This window comes from Sphaeramia orbicularis, chromosome 8, assembly GCF_902148855.1.
Source record: "Sphaeramia orbicularis chromosome 8, fSphaOr1.1, whole genome shotgun sequence".
In the NCBI taxonomy this organism is placed as follows: domain Eukaryota; kingdom Metazoa; phylum Chordata; class Actinopteri; order Kurtiformes; family Apogonidae; genus Sphaeramia; species Sphaeramia orbicularis.
This window is the reverse complement of record NC_043964.1, coordinates 43286332-43311168: the sequence shown is the minus strand read 5'-3', so window position 1 is coordinate 43311168 and position 24837 is coordinate 43286332. Positions and strand designations below refer to the sequence as shown.

The 24837-nt window shown below is 40.3% G+C and overlaps 1 protein-coding gene across 1 annotated transcript in view; it reads left to right on the top strand.

Annotated features, from left to right (window-relative positions):
• Positions 1–1865: 1865 nt before the first annotated feature.
• The window catches only part of smurf2 (SMAD specific E3 ubiquitin protein ligase 2), an 83053-nt gene continuing 60081 nt past the window's right edge, over positions 1866–24837 (top strand). The window contains exon 1 of the mRNA XM_030140454.1: positions 1866–2431. Coding sequence (XP_029996314.1) covers positions 2380–2431 — 52 coding nt within the window. The 5' untranslated portion in view covers positions 1866–2379. The remainder of the gene's footprint in view (positions 2432–24837) is intronic.

The following is a 24837-nucleotide window of genomic DNA, read 5'->3' as shown; positions in this document are numbered from 1 at the left end:
TTTATTTTTGTTGCTTCAGTCTGTCCCTGCATCACCACAGCAGCTTATAATGGAAGCAGATTGATCTTACACTGTTTAAGTTATTTACATCCCACAAAACTGCCTTTTTTCCCCACAGACAATATCAAATGCCTTTTCAAATGTACACCGAGGGGTTTGTTTACTTTGCTACAAAAACGTGGTTACAGGAGTGCTTCAAACCTGCCGAGCCAGACTCTCACTTTCACTGTGCGCGACATTTTATTCCTCCTTTTACAAACATGTCCACGTCTTTGAAGTAAATAAACCCCTCAGTGTACATCTTAAAAGGCATCTAATGTTGTCTGTGGGAAAGAAATGCTGTCATTTGAAAAGTTTGTGTGTATCAGTTGGATGGAGATGGAAGATGGATTTTCACTGCATACCTGAACTTTGCCAGATGGGGACTTCCTTGTTCTAGACAGATTTTCCTATGTTAAACGTCATTGGTGTACACACTTGTCACTCAAACATGTCTGACCATTGGGGAACCATCACCCACTCGGGGATATTTATGTCAAAATGTTTCAATTAAAAAAATTAAAAAAAAAAAAAAAATGGCTTAAAAACTTTTTTCACTTCAGTCAGTTTGGGTCTCAAATATTTTTTTGTATTCAAACACTTTTTTACTAAAAATGTTTTTTTTTTTTTTTTTTTTCCAATTCAAGTAAAGTTTTTTTGATTGATTTTTTAATTGATTGAAGTTAAGTTTTTTTTTTTATTCATTTTTTTTTTTTTTTTTAAATCAAAGTGAGATTTTTTTTAAGATTGAATAATGAAGACACAAATATCCTACCCAGGGGTCCGCTACCAATTGTGGGCCCCATGAAAACTAAACATTGTGTGAAAACAAAACTGAAACTTTTCATGGTTTCAACATCCGATTCCGACCTCTATGCCTCTCTTATACAGCGGATGTTACAGGACATTTTCACAACTTCTAGCCTGTATCCACTGGACCCCCTCCTCTGCTCTATGGGCCCCCCACAAATGCTGGGCCCCATGAATTTGTCATGTTCACCCCCCACTTATTGGCGCCTCAGATCCTACCCATAATATGGTCCAAATACAAAAAAGATGACTTGAATAAAAAAAATATATATTTTCAGTCAAAAAATAACTCACTTCAATAAAAACAACCCTTTTCAATCAAAGAAAAAAAGTTTTAAAATGCAATTTTTGGGGTCTCAATTTTGATTTTGATTTTTTTTTTGCAATTCAAACACATTTTTTCTTTGTTTGCAAACGGTTTTTTTGATTGAAGTGAGGTTTTTTTTTTTATTGAAATTGTTTTTGTTTTTTTTGGTTCAGGCAACTTTCTTTTTGATTGAATAACAACGAAACACATCTACAGGGGTTGGACAAAATAATGGAAACACCTTCACCTCAAGATGATAATGCCCCAATCCATACAGCTAGAATTGTTAAAGAATGGCATGAGGAACATTCTAATGAAGTTGAGCATCTCGTATGGCCGGCACAGTCCCCAGACCTCAACATTATTGAGCATTTATGGTCACTTTTAGAGATTCAAGTAAGACGTCGATTTCCACCGCCATCGTCTCTAAAAGAGTTGGAGGGTATTCTAACTGAAGAATGGCTTAAAATTCCTTTGGAAACAATTCACAAGTTGTATGACTCAATACCTAGGAGAATTGAGGCTGTAATTGCCGCAAAAGGCGGACCTACACCATATTAAATTATATTTTGTTGATTTTTTAAGGTGCTTCCATTATTTTGTCCAACCCCTGTACTTTCATACAACACCGTCTCTCTCTCTCTCTCTCTCTCTCTCTCTCACACACACACACACACACACACACACACACACACACACACACACACACACACACACACACTGGGACTTGTGTGTGAGTTACAGCGAGGTGCCACATGTTGGAGAAATGTTTCACTCCCACAAAGTGTGCTGTCGTCACTGGTCAGCTCCTACCAGCAGCCTCCTGAAGTGGATCCACGGCGGAGGGCTTAACAGTTCAACTCTCGAGCGGAGCGGAGAGGAGGACTCGGTCCGAGGCGCAGCCAGGCTCCTGAAGATGTGAAGACAAACGTCGTGTTACGGCGACTCCACACTTACCCGGTTATACGTTTCACACGGGTCGTTTCGTCGTTTCCAGTAAATGCACGTAGCAGCAGTGCTCCATTCGCTATTTTGCTTTTTATTTTTATTTTTAATTTTTTGCATTTGTGCGCGAGCGCTATGGCAGTTCAATCAACATCCGGGCCACAATGCCTTGACTCCATTATTGTCTAAAACTGGCGGAGAGGTTAATAAACCTTGTCATTTTTCACAGTTAACCACGCATTTTTGTTACGTGCAGTGAAGGCTGAAACCGAGGGGAGATGTCTAACCAAGGAATTCGGCGGAATGGCCCAGTGAAGCTGCGATTAACAGGTAGCTAGCAATGCTTTTAAACCCCCAACTATAACGCTATCCCCCACACACTAGCTAGGACGGCTGCGTGTATTTGCTGGATATTAACAGTTCCCATGGGCCATGGAGTTGGCTCACCGCCGGCTATTTCTTGTATTTTTCCTACAGTTTTGATAACCGTTAAAACGTATTTTAAATATCAGTCTATTTACTGTGTTATCTTACGTTAGGAAAATGACCCAATGTAAGCTTAATAATGCTAAACTGGAATATATTGTTCTTGGAAATAGTCCTAATCTTGTGTATGTCGCCAGTAACTACTACGAGCCATAATATGGACCATGAGTAACGTAGCGATACAGGGGGCTGCCGCCCTGCTTTTGAGTTGTTTTTCCCTTAATGAAACCACACCATTGTAAGGTATTATATGTATGTATTTAGCCACATCTAACTATATATACAATGTTATAGGGCTGCCCAGCTATCACACTGCTCTGCTGACAGCAGAAGTCGGCTAGCCGACGTTAGCTTAGCCACACAGCCTGTCCTTTAGCTATAATCAAACCTTTATGTCAGGATATGTCTCAGCTCAGATGACAGGCAGCTCCACAGGTCACAAGAGTGTGCAACTGCCGCTAAACAGTGTGCACTGTCCCATAACTGCACACTGACAGACAGCTGCCTCCTTTGTTTGTTATTGTGGCTAAACAGGTCACCATTGAGTTGTATCCATGCACTGTAACAGCTCCGAGTTCAGACGTGCACATATGGTCCTAACCAGTGATTCATATTTTCACTGTGATATTTTAGACTGAGTAATATGTTGTGGAGTAACATGTAGCTGTGCTGGTCTGTTTGGACACTTCCCTCCCACTCTCCCTCAGCTGTTTGGTTTGTGTCTTTTCAACACAAACAGCATAGAGGTTTACATGAGTGTACTGTTTTGACTGGGAGAAGGGGCCAACAGCTGCCCTGTTTTTGATCTACATCCAGGACCTGACCTGAATCAAATTCCAGGGCCGTTTATTCTATCAGGGAGGGCCAAATTAAATATTTAAACTGGTGCTGTTGCTGATAGGAATATGTGGAGGGGGCTTAATAGATGGATTTAATGAACTGGAGATACAAGATGGCCAAGGACAGCAAGCTTTCTGCAGCATTTTTACAGTTGTCTTTAGATATTCAGGGTTCAGTGATTGGGGTTTGGTACAGAAATTAGGTTTTAGGCACTTTAAAGTTCTCATGCTTGTAAAATAGTCATATTTTTAATCAACCACTAGTAAAAAAAAAACAACACATGAGTATCATGTGGGGATATTCCTAAAAAATATTGCACATTTGGCAATAACAAGTGGTAACTGTTCTGACAATTTAAGCCTTTTGGCGGTATTTGGATACTTTTTAAAGTGTTTTTAATAATGTCCTTCAGAGACATGTTAACAGAAAAGTGTTTTGTGCATAAGCTTAATGCCAAAGTCTCAATGTGTCTGTTACACCATGAATTAATCTGTCATTCCCGTTTGAGATGGACTGCAGTGGTCTCCTGGTGGAATGCTAAGAATGTGAGTCCACTGTGAAAAATAGCGAAAGTAGGACCTCACAGACTACCTTTCGTCTTGTTGCTGAGTGACACTACACATTCCTACAAATTAAATATCCTCTCTTTGTAAGCCCAGAAGAACATTTTACTCTGTTGATTTGATAGATCTTTTCATCTACAGTCATTCCTACAAACGTAGCAGTGTATTTACCTGAATTTCTTTATGTATCACCATCAGTCACCAGGGGACATTTTTCTTTTTTTGAGAATTATGTAATATTGTGCCATTTCATCCACATGATCTACCCTGTTCCATGACTGAGCTTATTGCCTTCCTTCTGTGTTGTTCTTCAGCTCAGAGAGTAGGGCAAAGCACTCTCAGGGCAAGAGAGGAGCCAACTGTCTACTGGTGAAGCCCAAGTCCTTTTAGCAGAGAGGCTTCACTGCACACTGTCATTACGTGTTTCTTTGTTTAGGGTCGCACAGCTGTGTATACTAGGCTGATTAGTCTGCTGCATAGAGAGTAATGAGCCCAGAGAGTGCCATTGAGACATTGTAGCTGCATGTTGTCATGTCCATCCAAGTTGATTTTTGACACGTAGGTGCTGATGAATTTGTTTCCAGACAGGTTGTGAGTGATGAGTTGCTGCATTTACTGTAGCTGTTTGTGCTGTAGGCATCTCTCCTTGCTGACAACCCCCCTCCACCATTCATTTGAACCAGATGTTGCAGATGTTTGCCTACTATTAAACTGAAAAAATATGGCAAGCAAGCTGCTAAAACTAACACCTGGGGTGAGAATTGCCCCTTGACTACACAGGACAGGTTTCCATTATAGTCCACAGCTAATCACTTTTAAATTATGTGACACACAAACATAGCTAATGGTATGACATGCATAAAGTTATATTCAGGTACTGCTCATACAGTAGCCTACATTTTATGTCATCTAAATATTAATTCAGAGTTCCTCCAATATTGCAGAGTTTAAATTGAAATCAGACCTGTAACAATTGGCAGACATCACTGAAGTTCTGTCTTTGTGTTTCATATACTTTTTCTGCTCATATACGTGCAGTAGAATACCAAATGATGTGACGATAGTGGCTTTCTCTTGATGCTTATAACTGTTTTTCAGAGTTTACATGTGACTTGTTAAAGCATATGGTTTGCTCATCTGAATTCTTTGGCACAGTGCTGACTAGCGAAGAGAGTTATCTCAGTGGGATTCCCTAGAATTCTCCATTTGCATTCCCACCTCTTCCTCTCTGAGTCACTCCTGTTCTTTCCGACTGTAAGCCTCTTCCCCTTCAGACTAAGTCCAAAGCATATTTCACTCCCATCCATGCTAACTGGGCCGCCTTAGTGCTCTCTTGATTCCTCTTCTGATGCACTCCTTGTAGGTTATTTAGTATCATTCTTTCAATTTAATCACATGCTAATGCACATGAACAGCATTTGTGCTGCAGCTGATTCTGTGATTAGATGTGCCAGTACCGTTGTGTTTGATGAAATGTTTGCAGAGTATTGCTGCTTTTTTTTCTCTTTTAAGGAGACTGGCGGTTGGAACAGACACAGATGCTCCTTGAAAATAAAACAGACTACTTTTAAAGATGCAACAAAGACTGTGGGTTTTTACACTGACCCACTGTGCTTTGTGACTTTCAGTGAAAGGCTCAGGGCTCTTCTTTTTAGTGCCAGGCCTCGCTTTCTCAATGCAGCTTGGTCTGACTGTAGTCTACAGATGGGGGTCTTTGGATTGCTGTACAATTGAAGAAGAAACCCCCACAGCTGGGCACAGATGGGGCCATGGAGGCAGGACCTGATGATCAAGAGAGTTTTAATGTGGTCTGAGCTGGCGCTTGGTGCATTCATGTGGTCTCAGTCGGAGCCGTTTTTACAGAGTGGATGTATGGAAGTGATTTGGGTTCATCTGGGTGTTCAGACAGGATACACTGTAAATACACAGTGATTAGCTGCATGTGGTGAACTGTTGACTTGGCTGGCCCGTCATGGACATGCATTTTGAGCAAATATTTCCACATTTTGCTTTAACAAGATGTGAAAGAAATCACCATATACTAGTAAAAGCCCCAGAAAAGAGTGGGGAGAGGGTGCTAAAAGTAAGAACATAACAAGCTATTATTGCACATAATTTGTAAACATGTTCCTTCCCCTCCTGAGAGCCTCTCATAATTCTAAATTGTTCCATCAATTAATTGACTGGCTAGGGTTGGGTTTTCCTGTTGGTTCAGCTGCTTTTCAACAAAGGCAAAGCTTTCTGCGGTCGTGCTACCCTCAGCCGCCGCCAGCAACAGCCCTGGAGGAGACCCCATGTAGCAGTAGGTGGGGGGAGACACAGAGCGGGCAGCCTTTTTAGAGAGGAAGTGCTCCCCAGACCCCAACACTTGTCCAAACGTCACCCTTGACAGGTGGGGAGAAAAACAGTCCAGAATCCCCCTTTTGAGGTTCCCCTGGAATAATAAAGTGAAGAATAGTAGACATATTACTCAGCAAGACTTTAGGCGTCCTGTGTGTTGCTAATATCGCTGGGTGGCTTACAGCTCTATCCTGTCGCTGTACTGAAACAGCGGGTTGTGGGTTTGATTAGTGGGTGGCATGTGTGGTTTGGGGAGAGTGGCTCCTCCTGCTGTGGAGAACATCAACACTTCAGAAAGGCTGCTTTGTGACATTAACAAAAAAACATATTTTCTTGTTTTACATGCACTGTTTCATTCGGAGTGACCAGAGAGAATTACTGACCACAATGTTACTGTCCTGCATCCTCTGCTGAATTTTATTATATTGAGAATAGTACAATTGAGATTCACTTGCCACACAATAACGTTGATGATTGCAGTCATTAGGATAAGTTGAAAATGGCTAACCTGGTTCCTCAGATTCATTGCATTATGAAAGTATTAAATTTTTGGAGGAGCAGATTTTACAGACCAAGTGCATGAGGTCTAATGTGAGCTTCTCAAAAAGTTCATGAATCGGAAACATGCAAATATGTCAGCTTTAGAGCTGCAACGAGTACTCGCATAATTTGAGAACGAAAAATCCTCGAATGCTTTTTGTGCCTCAAGTATTCCTTTAATTATTAATTTCATTAAGCAGCTCCAGCTTGAACCGCTGTTCACTGCTGGCTCCTGGTGCTTGGTACCCAGGATGGATACGTTCTTCCCCTTCTTTGGCACACATTGAAGCGCACACCCGGACACACACTCCCCGGGTGAATCAGAGGAATGAGCAGCGGCCCTGGTGAAAAACCAGCTGTTCATCCACGCAGGTGTCATGGCTGAGGTTGAATATCGGGCGGAGTCACCCTGTCCACCTGTCCGAAGGCTGCCGACTTGTCCATGCTGCAACGCTGCGGCTGGGCCAGGGATAGCCAGTCACTGACCTGGATCATGGCGTTGATGGGTTAGAATGGCTTTAGGGGCATGGTGGAGTGAAACACAGTTTGTCCCACATGCTGTGGGATGCCTCATTGTGGGAGCGGTACACCCCTGTCAGCAGAAAGAGGCCCAAATACATGCTCATATGCGTGGTCGGTATCGGTCTTGTCCTGGATGGAGCGCTTTCTCAGGAGGCTGGTATAGTCCACGGTCATCTGGACTATCTGGTCAGACGGACAGAAGTTGAAAACATCCTCCAGGCTCCTGATCTGGGCTACAGTGTATAAGGTGGGTCCTGCAGTCACCCCAGTGTCCACTTGAAAACCGGGGGGGGGCACTGCATCTTCCTGCTCCTGGAGATTCATCCCCTGCGTGAACCACCTCTGTGCTGAAATCTTGCTCCATCATATCAGGTAGTGATGCAAAGTCAGAAATGCCCATTTCTTCTAAACTGCCCCTCTTCAGCAGCTACAATAGTATTGCTGTTTAATTATATATATATATATATGTGTGTATATATATATATGTATATATATAATGTATATACAGGGTGGGGAAGCAAAATTTACAATGAACATTTAGTTGTTTTTTCTCAGCAGGCACTACGTCAATTGTTTTGAAACCAAACATATATTGATGTCATAATCATACCTAACACTATTATCCATACCTTTTCAGAAACTTTTGCCCATATGAGTAATCAGGAAAGCAAACGTCAAAGAGTGTGTGATTTGCTGAATGCACTCGTCACACCAAAGGAGATTTCAAAAATAGTTGGAGTGTCCATAAAGACTGTTTATAATGTAAAGAAGAGAATGACTATGAGCAAAACTATTATGAGAAAGTCTGGAAGATACTATTAAAGAAGAATGGGAGAAGTTGTCACCCGAATATTTGAGGAACACTTGCACAAGTTTCAGGAAGCGTGTGAAGGCAGTTATTGAGAAAGAAGGAGGACACATAGAATAAAAACATTTTCTATTATGTCAATTTTCTTGTGGCAAATAAATTCTCATGACTTTCAATAAACTAATTGGTCATACACTGTCTTTCAATCCCTGCCTTAAAATATTGTAAATTTTGCTTCCCCACCCTGTGTGTGTGTGTGTGTGTGTGTGTGTGTATATATATATATATATATATATATATATATATATATATATATATGTAAGATCAGATTACTGAATGAATCGCTGAAATTTTCGGTAGAATACTCGACTTCAAAAAGAATTGATAGCTGCAGCTAGGGCTGCTCGATTATAGGAAAAAAAAAATCACGATTATTTTAGCAATAATTGAAATCACGATTATTAAAAACGATTATTTTTTAACCTTAAAGTTGTTTATTTTTTCTTGCAAAGCAATGTAAAATATACTCTTTAAACATAAATGAAGCTTTTAACCACTAAAACAAAGTATGTTCACTTTTGTATGAAACAAAAAAATCTTTGAATGCAAATAAGTGTACTGTAAATTCAAGTATGTCTCCTTTTGTAAATAAATAGTGCACTGTAATTAAACTGCTATAGACTTGCCATAGAACTGTAGCAATAAAAAAAAAAACTCACGTAAAGTGCAAATTATAAATTCAAGTATGTTCAATGTAGTATGAAACATAGTAAATTCAGTGGCGTGCCGTGAGGTTTCAGTTCAGGCCTTCTGTATACATCAGCCATCTAGAAAATACGCACGTTAGGGTTATACGGGTTATATATATATATATATGTAAGATCAGATTACTGAATGAATCGCTGAAATTTTCGGTAGAATACTCGACTTCAAAAAGAATTGATAGCTGCAGCTAGGGCTGCTCGATTATGGGAAAAAAAAAATCACGATTATTTTAGCAATAATTGAAATCACGATTATTAAAAACGATTATTTTTTAACCTTAAAGTTGTTTATTTTTTTCTTGCAAAGCAATGTAAAATATACTCTTTAAACATAAATGAAGCTTTTAACCACTAAAACAAAGTATGTTCACTTTTGTATGAAACAAAAAAATCTTTGAATGCAAATAAGTGTACTGTAAATTCAAGTATGTCTCCTTTTGTAAATAAATAGTGCACTGTAATTAAACTGCTATAGACTTGCCATAGAACTGTAGCAATAAAAAAAAAAACTCACGTAAAGTGCAAATTATAAATTCAAGTATGTTCAATGTAGTATGAAACATAGTAAATTCAGTGGCGTGCCGTGAGGTTTCAGTTCAGGCCTTCTGTATACATCAGCCATCTAGAAAATACGCACGTTAGGGTTATACGGGTTAGGGTTAGGTTAATACGGGAGTTACAGCGTAAAGAGATTCGGAGACTGAAGACTGCATTGCGGACGAAGTTGTTTTTATGTGTTTAGTTTTTCATAAGATTATGATAAAGGTGGCGGTGGTTAAACTTTAGATGGTTAAAAAGGTTTGTTGTGTTACCGGTCGGTGCGGACACAACTACGAAACACTTTTTGCACGTGATGTGTTTTTGCTCTTCGTCTTCTTCCTCAAACCCAAAGTGATTCCATACAGTTGAATTTGACTTGCCTTTTTTGTTTACCAAGCACTTCTGCTGTGATTCTCCTGCCATTTGTCCAGACCGCTAGGTACAACTTTCCTCTTGGGGTGGACCTGCCGGCTAGCTGGCAGCTGTAGTTTAGAGGGGGGCGGGGCAGAGCAGCTCATGGTAGCTTGCGTGCGCGTGAATTAAAACAACTCAAAATTAATAATCGTTTTTTCTCGATTACATAATTTTTGTAATCGTTGCGTGTAATAATCGAAATCGTAATTGAATTTCGATTAATTGCACAGCCCTAGCTGCAGCCCTGGTCAGCTTTAAAAATAAACTCACACATATCTCAACATATATAGAAGTAACATTTGCCCTAAATTAAGTTAGAAGTCAACTAACAGTGCCTTTTCAAAGGCTGATATAATGGCTGTGTAGAGCTGGATAAAGCTGGCTAGTTGGTTTTAACTGTTAAATTGTACATCTAAGTCAAAGCAACTTTCACCTAAACAAATACATGTGGCTTCCTGAACATCAAGCAAGCTACAAAAGTAAAATTTTTTTATTCATTATAGTCAGTAACTTTTGTTGAGCAGACTAATATCAGCCAGTGCCAAAACCAGCTTTTGCAAATACATTTTTGTATTAAAAGTCCTGCTGATATTTCTTCAAAGCTGCACATGACTTTCATCACAAATTTTTCTTCAAATTTGTAAAATCTGAATTATAGCCTCCTTATCACTAATCCATAAGTCTTTCTGTGCTAATGCACCTGAATCACTTCCCTCACAGTTAACAACTTTGAAGTGTACTCCATCACAAGCCGTCTGTTTGTTTACACAACAAACAGATATGTCACTCGGGCCTTTTTGGAAATTTTGTAGCAAAGTGCATTGTGGGAATGGGAATTCCACACGGCTGCAGTACGGCTGCAGCAACAAACATGGAAATGGCTTCATTACTTCTTTCTGCTGTGGCTGCATGGAATTCTGAGAAGGCCGAAGTGACCATTTGGTTTTGGTTTTGGTTTGGTATGTAAATAAAAGACTGCTTGTGATGGAGTACACTTTGAAGTTATTCACCGTGAGGGAAGTGATTCAGGTGCATTAGCACGGAAAGACTTATCGATTAGTGATAAGGAGGCTATCACTCAGGTTTTACAAATTTGAAGAAAAATTAGTTATGAAAGTCATACGCAGCTTTAAATTAAATACAAGCGATGTGCAACACATCCGCATAACTTTACAGCTTTATTGTCCAGAAAATTGTCAACCAACATTAAAAGGCTTTAATTTTGTGTATGCTGCAAACGTCTGATTATCTTCCATCAGTGCATTGATGTAGAAGTCAGCCTTACTTTGCATTTTGATGTACGGAAATGTCTCTTTGTGCAATAGAGGATCAACCAAGCAAGCTCAAGGGATGCATGTTTGATAGCTGATTGTGCTATTGTACACTTAACCACTGAGAAGGGAAAACAGCTGCAGTCAGCCGTACATCTGCAGCACTGTTCTCAAGCCTGTGTGGTATTCTACACACATCAGCTGTACTCACTGAGCCACAACTCATCCTTATCGTATTTAGTACACAGACACAAGCAGAACTAAGTCTCTTTATGTGCGTTTCCTTTATGCTGGATATTCTCCCTGATGACACCTGAAACTTTCTATTTCCATCACTTAAGTCATTACTGTACTGTACGTCAGGGTCAATTACAGTTTACAGTGAGCTTAAATGAGTGTGTTGTATTCAGCCTGGATGAGTCATGACTCTCTGCATTGTACCATACAGCAGCTTCACAGCGGTCGCATGCCTTCTGAGAGCGAGTGTGTCTCCTCAGCCTCAGAGAAGTGCTAATCCTCCTGGGTGGTTTGGGAAAGACAGTCTTCAAAGACCTGCTCTCTTAACCTGGCTGTGATGGTTAATGGGTCAGAATTGGATTAGCGTAGACTGCGAGGGGGAGCTCCAGTGAGAACTAAATTGATTCTTGTCCGCAGGCTCCTCTCCTATCATTCCTTTCTGGCAGTTTTCCATGCTGTCACTCCTATCTCCCTATTTTTTCTCTCAAAACTACTTCTGGCTTTGAAGTTAGAAACTCCTCTTGAGGGTATTTTTTTTTTATTTTTTTTTATTATTGGCTGCTTCAGGCATATCCAATGTCAGTCTTCATTGATGGTTGACTGTAGATGCTCTTAATTTTAATCAGGCTGTACTTAAGTCAAACTTGGCCCAGGTTTGTTTTTAGTTCTCCTTTAATTGACTGTCTTATAGTCTCACAGCTCAGGCCGGACAAAAGCTTAAGAGTTGATGACAATGAAATTTCTCTATTCAATAATTTCAGTCAATAGTTGTTGATCAGATGTTGACATTTTTTCGTGACCAGAAGAATAATTGAATTTAGTAGTTAATGAAGATGGGGTAAATTGTGAAGTGTATTTTTGGTGTTATTTTTAAGTTGCAAAGTTACTCCACATATATGGACTGTTAAGGGTCTGAAATAGTATAGCAAAAGGAAAGCAAAAACTACTGCCTTTTTGATTCTCAGCTATTCTTCTTGGAGCTTATTTGTCATTGATAAAAAGGAAATAAATCTGGCCTTATAAGTTACGCATAAACCACAGGAAAGGCCTTGTAGTTCCTGAAAGACGTGTAATGAGGAATGGAGCAGCCCCTAAAGTTAATCTGCATCACTGCCGCTCTAGTACCTACCAATAATAAATCACCACCGATCACCTCAGTTTTTTACTTTGTTGCAGCATCTCCAGCTCCACCATCACACCAGTTTGTGTGATGGTAGAGTTGAACTGGGGTTGTAGTTTGTGTTGTATTGGTACAAAAGAGCCTTTTCTTCCCGTCATTATGCAGAACAAGGGCTTGTCTGTCCCATTCAGTTTTTGATTCATGATTGAAACTGTGTAGCGCTTCCTCCTTAGTTGTTTGTAGGGACGTCTGTAAATATTATCACCTCTTTAGTGTGTCCAGATGCAATCACTTAAAAAGTTTGCACAGTCTCATTACCTCTGATAAATGTCTGTCTACTAGGGTTGTTTCCTTTCCCCTAGAAACAGAGGTGGAAGGGAGGGTGGTCTGACTGACCGCTCCTGCCCAGCTGTCTGAAGGAGAGGGGTAACCTGAGATTAATTCTTCAACGTGCCGGCTCTGCTTTAAACCTGGATGGACACGGGCTGATACGATTAACTCTGACTAACCTCAAGCAGATGGGTATATCTTAAGCCTACAGTGTTAGTGGTCAGAGGGTGGGGGACTGGGGGACGTGGGGGTCTTGCAAAAGCCGCAAGACACCAACAGCTGACTGGAGGCGTCTGTCCGTGCCTCGAGCCTGACGTTTGAGCCCCTTCAGTCCTCTGAGGAGACAGGATCAGAAGAGAGATGTTTATATTCACACTGGATCACATTTCAAATGGCATCTACCCTGAAGTTGAACAAATACACCACAGGATTCCTGTGCAAAAAAAAAAAGTCTGACTGCGTTTGAACAGAGAAGCAAATGTGATGTTTCAACACTAGGCTTTCTGCTCCTTAATACTGCTGGTTTAAATGTAGAACAATCCTAAACATGTGCAGAGGCCTGTAAGGTAGTCACTATTTATTGTCTGCTAATGATGACTTGAGATTGGCCTGCTGATGTGTAACCCTCTGGTTGATAAGGGCTGTGGTATGTTTAGCAGGAAATTCATTGTGAAACTGACTTCCCAATCTGAAACCAGGAGTGCCTATCAGAAATTACTAGTTATTTGATGATTCATTTGTTTCAGAAGCTGTGGTCATGAATGATAAGGGATCTAGCCTCGTATTTATTATTACTAACCTTATTGTTACATGAGAAGCATTTTTTATATATTATTGGGTAAATTTTTACCCCACCCCCTGAAGGGGGAGGCAAGGGGCACTGTTTTTGGTTCGGTTTGTTTCTTTGATTGTTAACACTTCAGCAGCAAAACTATTGGTTAAATTTGTACCAAATTGGGTTTATAGATTGTCAGTGACCCAGAATAGATGTGATTACATTTTGGGAAAAGTAGGTCAAAGTTCAAATTTTTCATGAATTTTTAAAATCTTTTTTTCCCCCATCTGTTAATAACAGCTGAAATTTGTCTATGCTGTCTATGTTTATGCTGACATCAGCACACAAATAGACATGATGACATCAGCTGGATCGATGCCAAAATAAGCTACAATATGTGTGAGGGGCGGGGTTTATTGTGCCCTGCACCACTTGTTTGAGTTTGGTGACAGTTGTATATTGTGCAAATATAGTAATATTCTGCTGTCAGTTTGAGTAAGGTGAATGGCACCTGTGGACCAGCTCTAGATCTAAGCTCATACCTTGATCAAGGGTACTGATAGGAGAATTGACTAGCATACAAGATTTTGTGGCGGGGAAACCAGTGGGCCTGGTGGAAATCGGTACAAACATGGGGAGAACGTGAAAATTTGACACGGCAAGGTCCTGCTCCAACTGTGAGTCAAACCCTCTACTGTCTTGCTGTGAGGTGATAGTGCTAACTGCTGATTCAAGCCCCTTTTACACAGCACTTCTGTTCTGGGAATATTTTACCTTTATTCTGGAACAATGTCTGTCACAGCTCTGTTACTGCCTCCAGAGGCGTGGTAAAGGCGGAATCATGATTCTGGAACGTAATGTAAAAGGAACACCTCTCATACCACAATCAAGGTGTGACATTTTGATGATGTATTGCATGTGCGACCCTCGCACCGGGGGAATTTAAAAATGAGTGTGGGCCGAGTACATTAAACAAACATAGAAACGCAACCAGAAAGATGTTGAACTGAGGAGACGCCGAGATCTGCGAGCTGTTCTCGCTTCAGGTGGAGGACTCCATCCATGCTAAAATTTGTGGAACGATGAAAGACAGGCTGACTCTGCTCGGGGTATTTCCGACATGCAAGTTATACGTCACACTATGTGCTTCACTGTGTCACCGCCCCTTTGATTCTGGAACGGAGGTCCGCTGTGTGAAAGTCCAGCCTGTCTCGCCTCTGTTACTCCTTTGGCTTGGCTGTGTAAATCGGTCAATGGTGGCAAAAAGGTGGGATCATCATCTCATCTTGTTTCCACAGTCTCTGTGTAAAAGTGGCTACTGTGTTGAGTATAGCAGTATCAAGAATTTGTTACATGTCATGTAATCAGAATTTTTTTTCATGGTAATGGAGTGGGCTAGGACAGAAATAATTTCATACTGGTCAGTAGTAATGTCTCCAAGTGATGGTTAGATATTAAGGTGGGTTTGCAGCAAGTCAGTTCTGTGCTTTTGTACTCAAAGCCACTGTAACAATTTGGGGTGCATATGCACTTTCAAAATAGAAGCCCAAATTTCTATTCAGAATGAGGAACATGCCTTATTCCAAATATAATGAAAGACAGTATCCAATAGGCCTGTAACGGTACACGTACCGAACCGTTTCGGTACACACCTGTTCGGTTCGGTACACAACTGTACGGAAACGGCACAGTATGTTGAGAAAAAGAAAAAGGAACAAAAGACGTTGTTTGATGTGAAACTTTAAATCCGCTCAAGTTTTACACAGACATATGGAACTAGCGCACTACGACCCTGAAATATGAAATAGCAGCTGATATAAGGTTAAAAAAAACAACAAATATGATGTCAACCTGGAAGGAAGAGACTGAAGACCCTCCACCATCATTACAGTCCTGTTTGGGATCACATCAGGTCCCGGTGAAAGACAATAACGAGGAAAGAGAATATAAGACGAACCCTGTTTGGCCCCTATGAACTATGGTATGGTAGTTGTTAGTCGTTAGTTATGGACCGCATCACCCCTCGGCTCCGCTCCGCCCGCCCCCCCCCCCGTGTTTCTGACGAATCGCACCTTGCACACACACACACACACACACAAGTACAAAAAATGGCCTAAACAGTTTGTTCACTATCCTAAAATAAATAATTTGGTTAATTTTGTTGTCAATGTAGCACTTCAGTTTGTTAAAAGAGAATATGAGTTTGTCCTCTTGTTAATATTGCACTTCATGTGGATTTTTTTTTTAATTTTTATGCAGAATGTGAACTGACAGAACTGTGATTAGATTTTTGTTGTTTGTTCAAAACTACCTTTCAGGGAAAAGTGCAATACTAATGTTTAAAATGCGTTTAGTAATATTTTATTTATTTTAATTTCTATTTGATTTATAGCAGCAGAATTATATTATTCCTGTTTTTCTATATTTTATTGTCTCCAAAAATTTTGGGAAAAATGTTCAAAAATTCATAAATGCATTAAAGACATTTTGAGGGGTTTTCTTCCTTCCTGTACCAAACCGAAAAAAAACGAACCGTGGCTTTCCAAACCGAAAACGTACCGAACCGAAAATTTTGTCTACCATTACAGGCCTAGTATCCAATAATAATATAACGCCTTTCTTTTCAAGAAGGTAGAAGTGAGTGATTGTGATGCTGTGTTTGTACAATCCAACACTGGCACAAAGAAGCAGAATTGCACCAGCCACTTGAACGCATTTCAGGGTGTGGTTTATCCATTTTGGGCTTTTAATTTAATGGGATAGTAACTCTTGTCACCACTTAGACATAGTAGGTGACGGTAATGTACCAGCCACTGTAATATGGAAAAAAAACAAGAAGAAACAGTAGTAGGCCTATATTCTGAGCTACGAAAAACACTACCAGCAAGAATCTCATTCTGTAGATATAAACACTTTATTCTTAGGTAATGGAAACCCAATATTTTTTATTTTCAGGTGATTATACTGGAAAAAAACCCAAAACATTATTTTGAGTATTATCTTCTAGTATGATATTCTGTAGTTAACTCCTTACAAAGGTACAGATTGGACCTTTGTAAGGCATTGGTAATTGGAATATGCACAACTACATAACAGGGATATTCATTGTCATTAGCCAGGTAAACAGCTTTGTGAGAAAGTTGTCTTATTTGAAATGATGGCAAAAACTCAAATATTTCATGCATTAAATGCAGTGATTGTTAAAGTAACCTCTGCAGAAAAAATGAATTTGACAACACAAGCTGTGAGGAGTTATTTCATTGGAGCTTTGCTAAATTTGTGGTGGACGTTATGACACATGGCCTGTAGGCACGTGTCATCCGCTTTAAACACGACTTCTACCACATAGTAAAAGCTGTTTATGGCATACACCTGCACACCGCGGCATTTGTCCGTGGCATTGATCAAAGGACCACCACTGCATCTCAGTGAGACATGAGGACTAGTTCATGTCAACAGTAAACTGATTTACAAACACCTTATCTGACAACTGCAATTGCATTTGTCTGTTTCCTCTATAATTATCAACACATTTGTGGATTCTTTTCAGCGGCAGAGGGACCTCACAATCCAACACATTTATTGGCAAGGTAAAAGTATAAAAGGGAAAATATGGCTGGGTGGTAATGATGTAACACTGCTCCAGAAGTTGTGAAATAATTCCTAGAAACTAAAACTCCCCAGGACCGGTGGGGAAAATGAACCGGGGAAACAAAGCTGTACTTCTGGCAATTAACACCACAGCACAGATCCAAACCAGTTAGTGGTGGTCCTTAAAGTTCTGTTAAACAGGTTGGTACTATCCACCCCTCTCTCTACTGCAGCTTGGTCCGGGCTGCTGCTTTTACTCTCCTCCATTACATCAGAGCAAACAAGAGAGCCAAGAAGCTAGGAGAGCTGAGCAGCCACTCAGAGGTCCTGTCCAACAGCGCTGCAAGCTTGCAGAAGCCTGAGCTGCACCACGCTCCGCTTTGCTCACTGTTTTGACTTCTCACTCAGCAGCAGCAGTGATGACACTGTGGAAGACTTTACTCGCCTGGATGACTCTCTGTTGTATTGCACAGAGTGGAAAGAGAGAGTGATGTGCTATACAGGGGGAAACAGGAATGCCACTAAAAATTGCCATTGTGGCATGGTTTCCCCCCACTATTTGGAGCTGAAAATAGTTGGGGTGGACTCCTCTATTATGCAATTACAGTGGACTGTATCACAGAGGGAAAAGGTGACGTGAGATGGATGAAATGTTCTCACACTAAGAATGTTGCCAGCCACTTTCCTCTCACATGTATATGTGCGTGGTGATTTTCCTCATGTAGTCAGGCAGGTTTTTATTCAAAGGAAGATAAGCACTTCATTTGCCTCAGTTGTAACAATTGTGTATCTTTTTATCTACACTTTTTGTTGTCATTTGAAGACCAATTTGTTTGGAAAATTGTTTGTTCAGCAACAATCTCTGTATGAAAATCTCCCACATGTCAGTTTACTGTGTGAAGGACTCCATCTTATCATCAGTCTTTATTGTGAAAACTGCCAGCTTTATCAATCATGTCACATAAAATTAATCCAGAACAAAAGGTTTTACATGCTGGCCACTTGTTTATCATGGCTTCTTTCCCAAATATAACAATGGGAAATAATCACAGGGTTTTGATGCGTCTTGGTTCTGTAACAGCAGCTTATTATCTCTGTGTAATACCATCTGACAGAACAGGTCTCTGCTTCCTTTGAGTGTCAGTAGATTTCTCATCACCGAATCCAGCAGGTGCTGGGTGTGATGTATAATGATATATGGGTTCTCTTAGTCACAGTCTTATGAGAAGTAGCTGTTGGGGATAGATTATGTTCTCTGTCTGTGTTTTCCTCTGATTCCTGCTTGCTCTTTACGTGTCTGGTCACCGTGATTTCATGCAACAGATGTCCCCAGATGTCCTTTTCTTCGAGTGTGTTACAGGAATCCTGGGAATCTTAAGTTTTCTTGCTTTGCAGTGTTTAATGTGTATCACAAAGACCATGAGTTTCTTCTGATATGTTTCATCATTGTTTCCGCTCTAGTTTTTGATAGTTGACAAGATTGTTCTCTCTTCTTCTCATTTAGGAGCACATGTGTGATGCAGCATGTTTTTGAATTCCTCCAGATTTTTTTGAAACTTGGAAAAGAGGGAATCAAGGTCTTTTTCCCTTTATGATTTTTCAAGTGTTCCTTTCTGTTTCCTCTAAGTAAAATGATGCTCGGGGAGATTTTGTTACTCTTTTTCCTCTCTAATTTTCTAAATCTTGGAAATTGCAGGTCTGTTTAGAGGTATTAGAAGATTTTCCTGGCAGTCAGTCGTTCCATGATCACTCTGCTACTAGTGACTCTAATATCTCTATTATGTGACCAGAAGACGTCTTATCAGATTTGCATATTACATTAGTGGATTTGCAAAGTAATAAGAAGCTGCCAAAGCGGGGAGATTTCCCAGTGCCTAGAAGTCAGTTTGCTTTTACCATCTTTCCATAGTTAGCCTGCACCCCACAAAGAGTTGGACAGAGTTTCTGAAATTCTACACGGCTTTCTTTGCTATACTGCCTAACAGCAGCGAAGGGCTAAAGTTAAGTGGTGTTGCCAGGTCTTTAAAAAGTAACCCACTTTTGTCATGAAGAGGGGAATGAAATCAGTGGAAGTGTGGTGTAGTTGTCTGTGGCAAATGCACTGGGCAACCACATAATGTAAGGGCATTTTTAGAGGTTGTGCTGCACCACTGCATACTTACAGGACATAATATGTGTATCAGAATCAGGGTTAGCTAGCAGATGCTTTTTTTTGCCGTGTGAAATGTAAAAAAAAACAAAAAAAAACCCACCCTGTACCTGAAATGATATAACATGAATATATGTCATGTTTTGTCAAGACAAATGCTCTGAGTGTATGTTTAGGGATTTTACTTTGAAAGGTAACAATGGAAGTGGTTGATCTGCTAGTGGTTTTGATGGGGATACACATAGCAGCAGAAACACAGAAAAACTGAGGATAATTGCTCGCCTCACTAAAAGCTGTCCCATTCTCTGCTGTACCTTGTTATTAAATAGATACCCAATTATATAAATGTAGATGTTGCAGAGGCAATATTTAAATGTCTTTCATCAGATATGTAATTTGTGTGAAATGTGACAAACCCTCTATTGTTATCAGCTACTTGACTGAACTCTAACTTCTGTTTTTAGTGTTTTCAGTGTTTAGTTTATCGTCACAGTGTTAAACAGGGATTGATATTTATTAAGATAAAGTTAAGGATGCTATGCCATTTTTATTAGCTTACCGGCCGACAGGCTGTAAGCTATTGTCGTCATGCGGCATCCGTTGTCATTGTCTGTCGTCCGTTACAAAAATTTCAATCGTCTTCTTCTCCGAAACTACAATTCCAATTGACTTCAAACTTGGTATACAGCTTCTTTATGATGATGTCAACAAAAGTTAGTGAAATTATGTGGATCCGGATCTGATTCTTGATTTGGTTCGACTTTGAAAAATTTCCCCATTATAAGCGATAGGAAGTGGATCAATGCAATAACTCAGTAAATATAAATTATATCAGGTTGAAATTTCTACAGTACAGCCCTGATGGGGAGATGACCAAAACATAATGGCCACATACTGATCAGGATCTTCTTCTGGATCCGGGAACTTATGGAAAATTTAACATGGGCTCTTATGGGGAAAACATTTCAGTCGTCTTTTTCTCCCAAACTACAGTTCTGATTGACTTTAAACTTGGTATACAGCTTCTTTATGATGATGTCAGCACAAGGTATTGCAATTATTTCGATCCAGATCTGATTCTGGATTTTGTGCGACTTTGAAAAATTTTCCCATTATAACAAATAGGAAGTGGATTGATACAATAAATCAGTAAGTTTCAATGATATCAAGTTGGAATTTGAATTTTTTACAGATCGGATTGGAATATGACCAAAACATGGGCTATTTCTGTAATATAATAAATACACATAACTGTGTAATGATAATAAATGGCATCTGGATACATTTCCCAAAGCTTTTAATTTGGCCAGTAAGCTACAGGGCCATTGGTCCTATTTTTAAATTTCCAATTAATTGAGTTTAAATTTCAATAAACCTGAAATCCCCACACAACTGCTGTCATTAATGTTGATTTGTTAGATGATGCTTCTAGAAAATAGATTATTACTGGACTGCAGCAGCTTCAAAATGGTGTAATCTGTATAGGTTATGATTGGAAAATTTATATTCATACTTGCTTCCCTGACAACAGAACCAGAAAAACAGCTTACTTAACTTTCTTTTATCAACCTACATTATGTATGTTTTAGATCACAGATGTTGAATTTCATAGAAACCTGGTAAAATAAATTTCTTTGGGAAGAAAAAAAATTCTCTTATCGGAGTGGACATGAACATGAAACTATTTTTTGGTTTCTGGTGTGCTGCATTCATCATTTTCAAGAGTGTGAGGTTCTCATGACATAGAACTGTAACTATCAGCTGCTGAACTGGCTTTGCACAAAATGAACTCAGACTAGTCTCTAATGAACTGTGCCTTATTTCCTTCCTGTGTCTGACTAAATAGCTGCATGTCTGAGGTTGCCATGCGCAGAGGCTCCAACACCCAGCTAATGTCACCTCCTTCTTGTACAGGCCGTGACAGGAGTGGTGTTCAAGACCAAACATTACCCACAAACTGTCACAGAAGATTGATTAGGAGGCAGCTCGCAGATTAGAAGTGTCAGATAAGAGTCAGGTTTACTGGCACGACCATCAGCACCTGTCATGGCAGCTCACCCAACTTCATCTCTATTTGCTTTGCTTCTTTTTGGTTTTAATCCCACACAGGTCAGGGAGGAGTAGACGGAGGGGAGGAAGCCTTTTGTTTATAAAAGAACAATGCTGCACATGAGAGTATGCTGTCCTGGGCCTGGAGTCAAAACAGGGCAGACAGACGAACAGGCAGAGGGAAGCTTAGGGGGTGGGTATGGGAGGAGGAGGAGGGGGTGGTGGGAGTGGGAGAGTACTGTTCCCTGAAGATGTGTCAGACTGTCTGGCGGGCTGGGTCAGTGCACTGGACTGGAGGAGCCAGGTGGACAGGAAGGGAGGTTCAGAACGAGGTCAACCTGAGCTAGTGGGCCTGAAGAGATGTGTTTAAGTTTACAAACGCTTACGAATCTACACAAGCAGCTGATATTTTGAAATTCCTCCTCCTCCTCTTCCTCCTATTAGGCTGTATTTCCAGACAATTTAGACATTGGACTGGGATGGGAACTTTAGAACTTAACCAGGCAGTTGTTCTCTGTTCCCACACCCCCATTTCCTTCTCTTCATAGGCTCCAATGTAACGGTTAACCACAGAGGAACAGACTTGAGTCAGTGTGAACCCTCTTTTCCCCACGGTGCTCTTTTCCTTTCCCATGCTTTTTTGTATATATGTGTGTGAACATGATTCTTCTGCCTCCCTCTATCGTATGTGTCAATTCACTATAGGGTTGGTCAGTATGACGGTTTATAGCAAGTGACAGTAGAAATGTCTCTGCCAGAAGCTATATTGTGTTTTTTTCTGCTAATGCAGGATGTAGATTTTGTGACCCTGCAAGGGAACATGATTTGGACAACTGACATCTTAATATGTTGTTGTGCCCTTAGTGTAGAAGCAGTTTTTATTTTTTACTAGACTTGTGCACATTGTAGTTTATTTTGACTATATTTGTTTTCTCTTATGTATAGGGCAAACTCTATTTGACCTGACTTGGCATTAATAAAAACATTCAAAATTGCACTTTAAGCCTGAAATGATGAATGAAAGTGACAAGAAAACATGCAAAAAAATTTAAATGTTGGGGAAAAAGAATAGTAAATCTTCTTACAAGTGCTAAAATGTTCATACACTGATGCAGATTAGCCTAATGGATTTACGGTTATAAATGAAATCCCACAGATCCAGAATACTCCTGGTGTCTTCATTTTAATTAAGAATTGTTCTTTCTGTCAGTATTTTCATTCTATTGGAAATGCTATAGTGTGATAGATTGTTTTTTTCTATATAAACCAGTGGGATAAAACCTCAAAGAATTGTCTTCTTTCGTTCTGAAACATTAAAGGTGAATTCAATTCATATTTATTATATTAGAGAGATGAATCAAACTGTTGTGGAGGTATAGAGAAAGGCTTAAAGCTTCAGTTTTTGGAAAAAGTATGTTACTTTTGGCTACTCATGTTAAGTGTTTTTGTTTGTATGGAAATAGAAGAAGAAAATCAAATGTGATGGAGATGCAGTGTGGATATTTTAAAATATTTTACAGTTACCATCATTTATACTATTAGTGATATAAAATGACATACACTACAGTAGAAGATTTTGGCTGTGTTACCCACCCCTACAACATACAAATATAGATTCCCGGATGAAATGTCATCCTTCCGTGTGGTCTTGACAAACGATCGCTGCCATGGTGATACCCTCCCTCCCCACTCCCTTCCCAGGTGTTTGGCCTGCGTCTGGCGGAGGTCATTGATTCGCCTGCACAGTAGGGCTCTTTGTGTGCCAGCCTGTGAGAAACTCAGCCCATCCTCTCCCCACAGGTGGGACTTTAACTTTCACCCCAGTCTCTGCCTGCAACGGGCACTGCTGGGTTTTTTTTTCTACTGAGAGATGGTGCAAAACAAATCTAAGCTGATCATGAGTCGCTTTCCCCACTGTCCCCAGGGGAGGGGGACGGCCTTGTTTGGTCTGTAATGTGGAAAGCCATTATGTGACTAATAAGCTGCTGCAGTCGAGCAGGCACCAAGACCATACACATGACACCCGCGCTGCTTATGCGAGCCACCAGGTTCTATTTCCACTTAGTCACTGACGCCTCGCCAACTCTTTGTTCCTTCTAGTCCGAGTATGTGAGGCAGTAGGTGGATGTTAGATGATGCTGCATTTTTTTATGTATTTTAACCTTTTTGTGTGGGCGAGCCTGTCTGCTTGCCATCACTTCCTCAAATTCCTTAACCTTACTTTAAACAGACCATAGTAAAAGAACAATGCTCAGGAAAAGTGAAATGGGCCTACAGCCTAAAAGGTTTTGGTCATTTATCAGATGGAGGGAATTATACTATATGCATATCCCTGCTGCTTGTAATCCATCACTACTGAGCTGCTGAATATAGTTAACTCATTTTTGATCACCAATGTGTTTGACTACTGTTAAAAACTTGTCAAGTCAATTCCATGCTCATGTTTGTGTTAAATGGCAGCATCCATCCACAACTGACAGTGCTCATCCAGTCTGTCTGTATCTTTCCTCGACCCCTCCCCCCTCCTCAGTTTTCTCTGACCCATCAGTCAGCGCTGCAGTCCCTGGCTGTGTGAGACAGTGCGACTGGAATGAGAAACACAGGCGACACAGAGAAACCCTTCTCTGAGACTTGCTGTCGCTATGACGACAGAGGATTTCAGATGGGCCGAGATGCCCAGAGTTATGCTGATGCTTTTCCGGTGTGTTTCTCTGTGGCATCAGAGGAGAAACTTAGAAATTGTGGAGATGTTTCAATGATACAATTTAGTTCAGTTATTGCTACATATTGTAGCTTTAGTGTACAATATTGATTAATTCTATATGCTTTTCTTCTAGAAAGGCAGTGTTTGTGGCTTTGATTGTAGTTCTGCAGTTGTCCTGTCTGACCCCTTACCCTATATTAATGCTGGCAACCGGCTCTGTTGTGCTAAAAATTCCCCTGAAAACAGCACTCTGTACAATGCAGCAATGGAACAGAAATGATGTGATTCTAGCTGGCGTCTGGAATGAAGTTTTAATGTTTCTAGCTTTTCCTTGATCTTTTTTTTTTTTTTTGTAAGATCCATGAATTTGTGTTCTTCACATTGTGAAGTTGACTGTGTGTGTGTCTGCCTTCCATCTTCATGAGAGGAGAGAGAAAGAGCTCATAATTATATTTGTCAGTGTGTGAGCATGAGAAAGCTTGTCTACACTGACCAATAAAACAACTGTTTTACTGTGCTGCCCTGTAGGTGCTAGCTCACCCACTTCCTGTATTTGGGAAAGGTTTCTGTCATCAGCACTCTATTTCCCATAGTGGCATAAATTTGGGTCATTTACATGCTGATAGTAAAAGTTTGGAAGAGGTCCAACATGCCCGAGGTTCTCCACTGAAATCTGTATCTGTGCCGATTGCA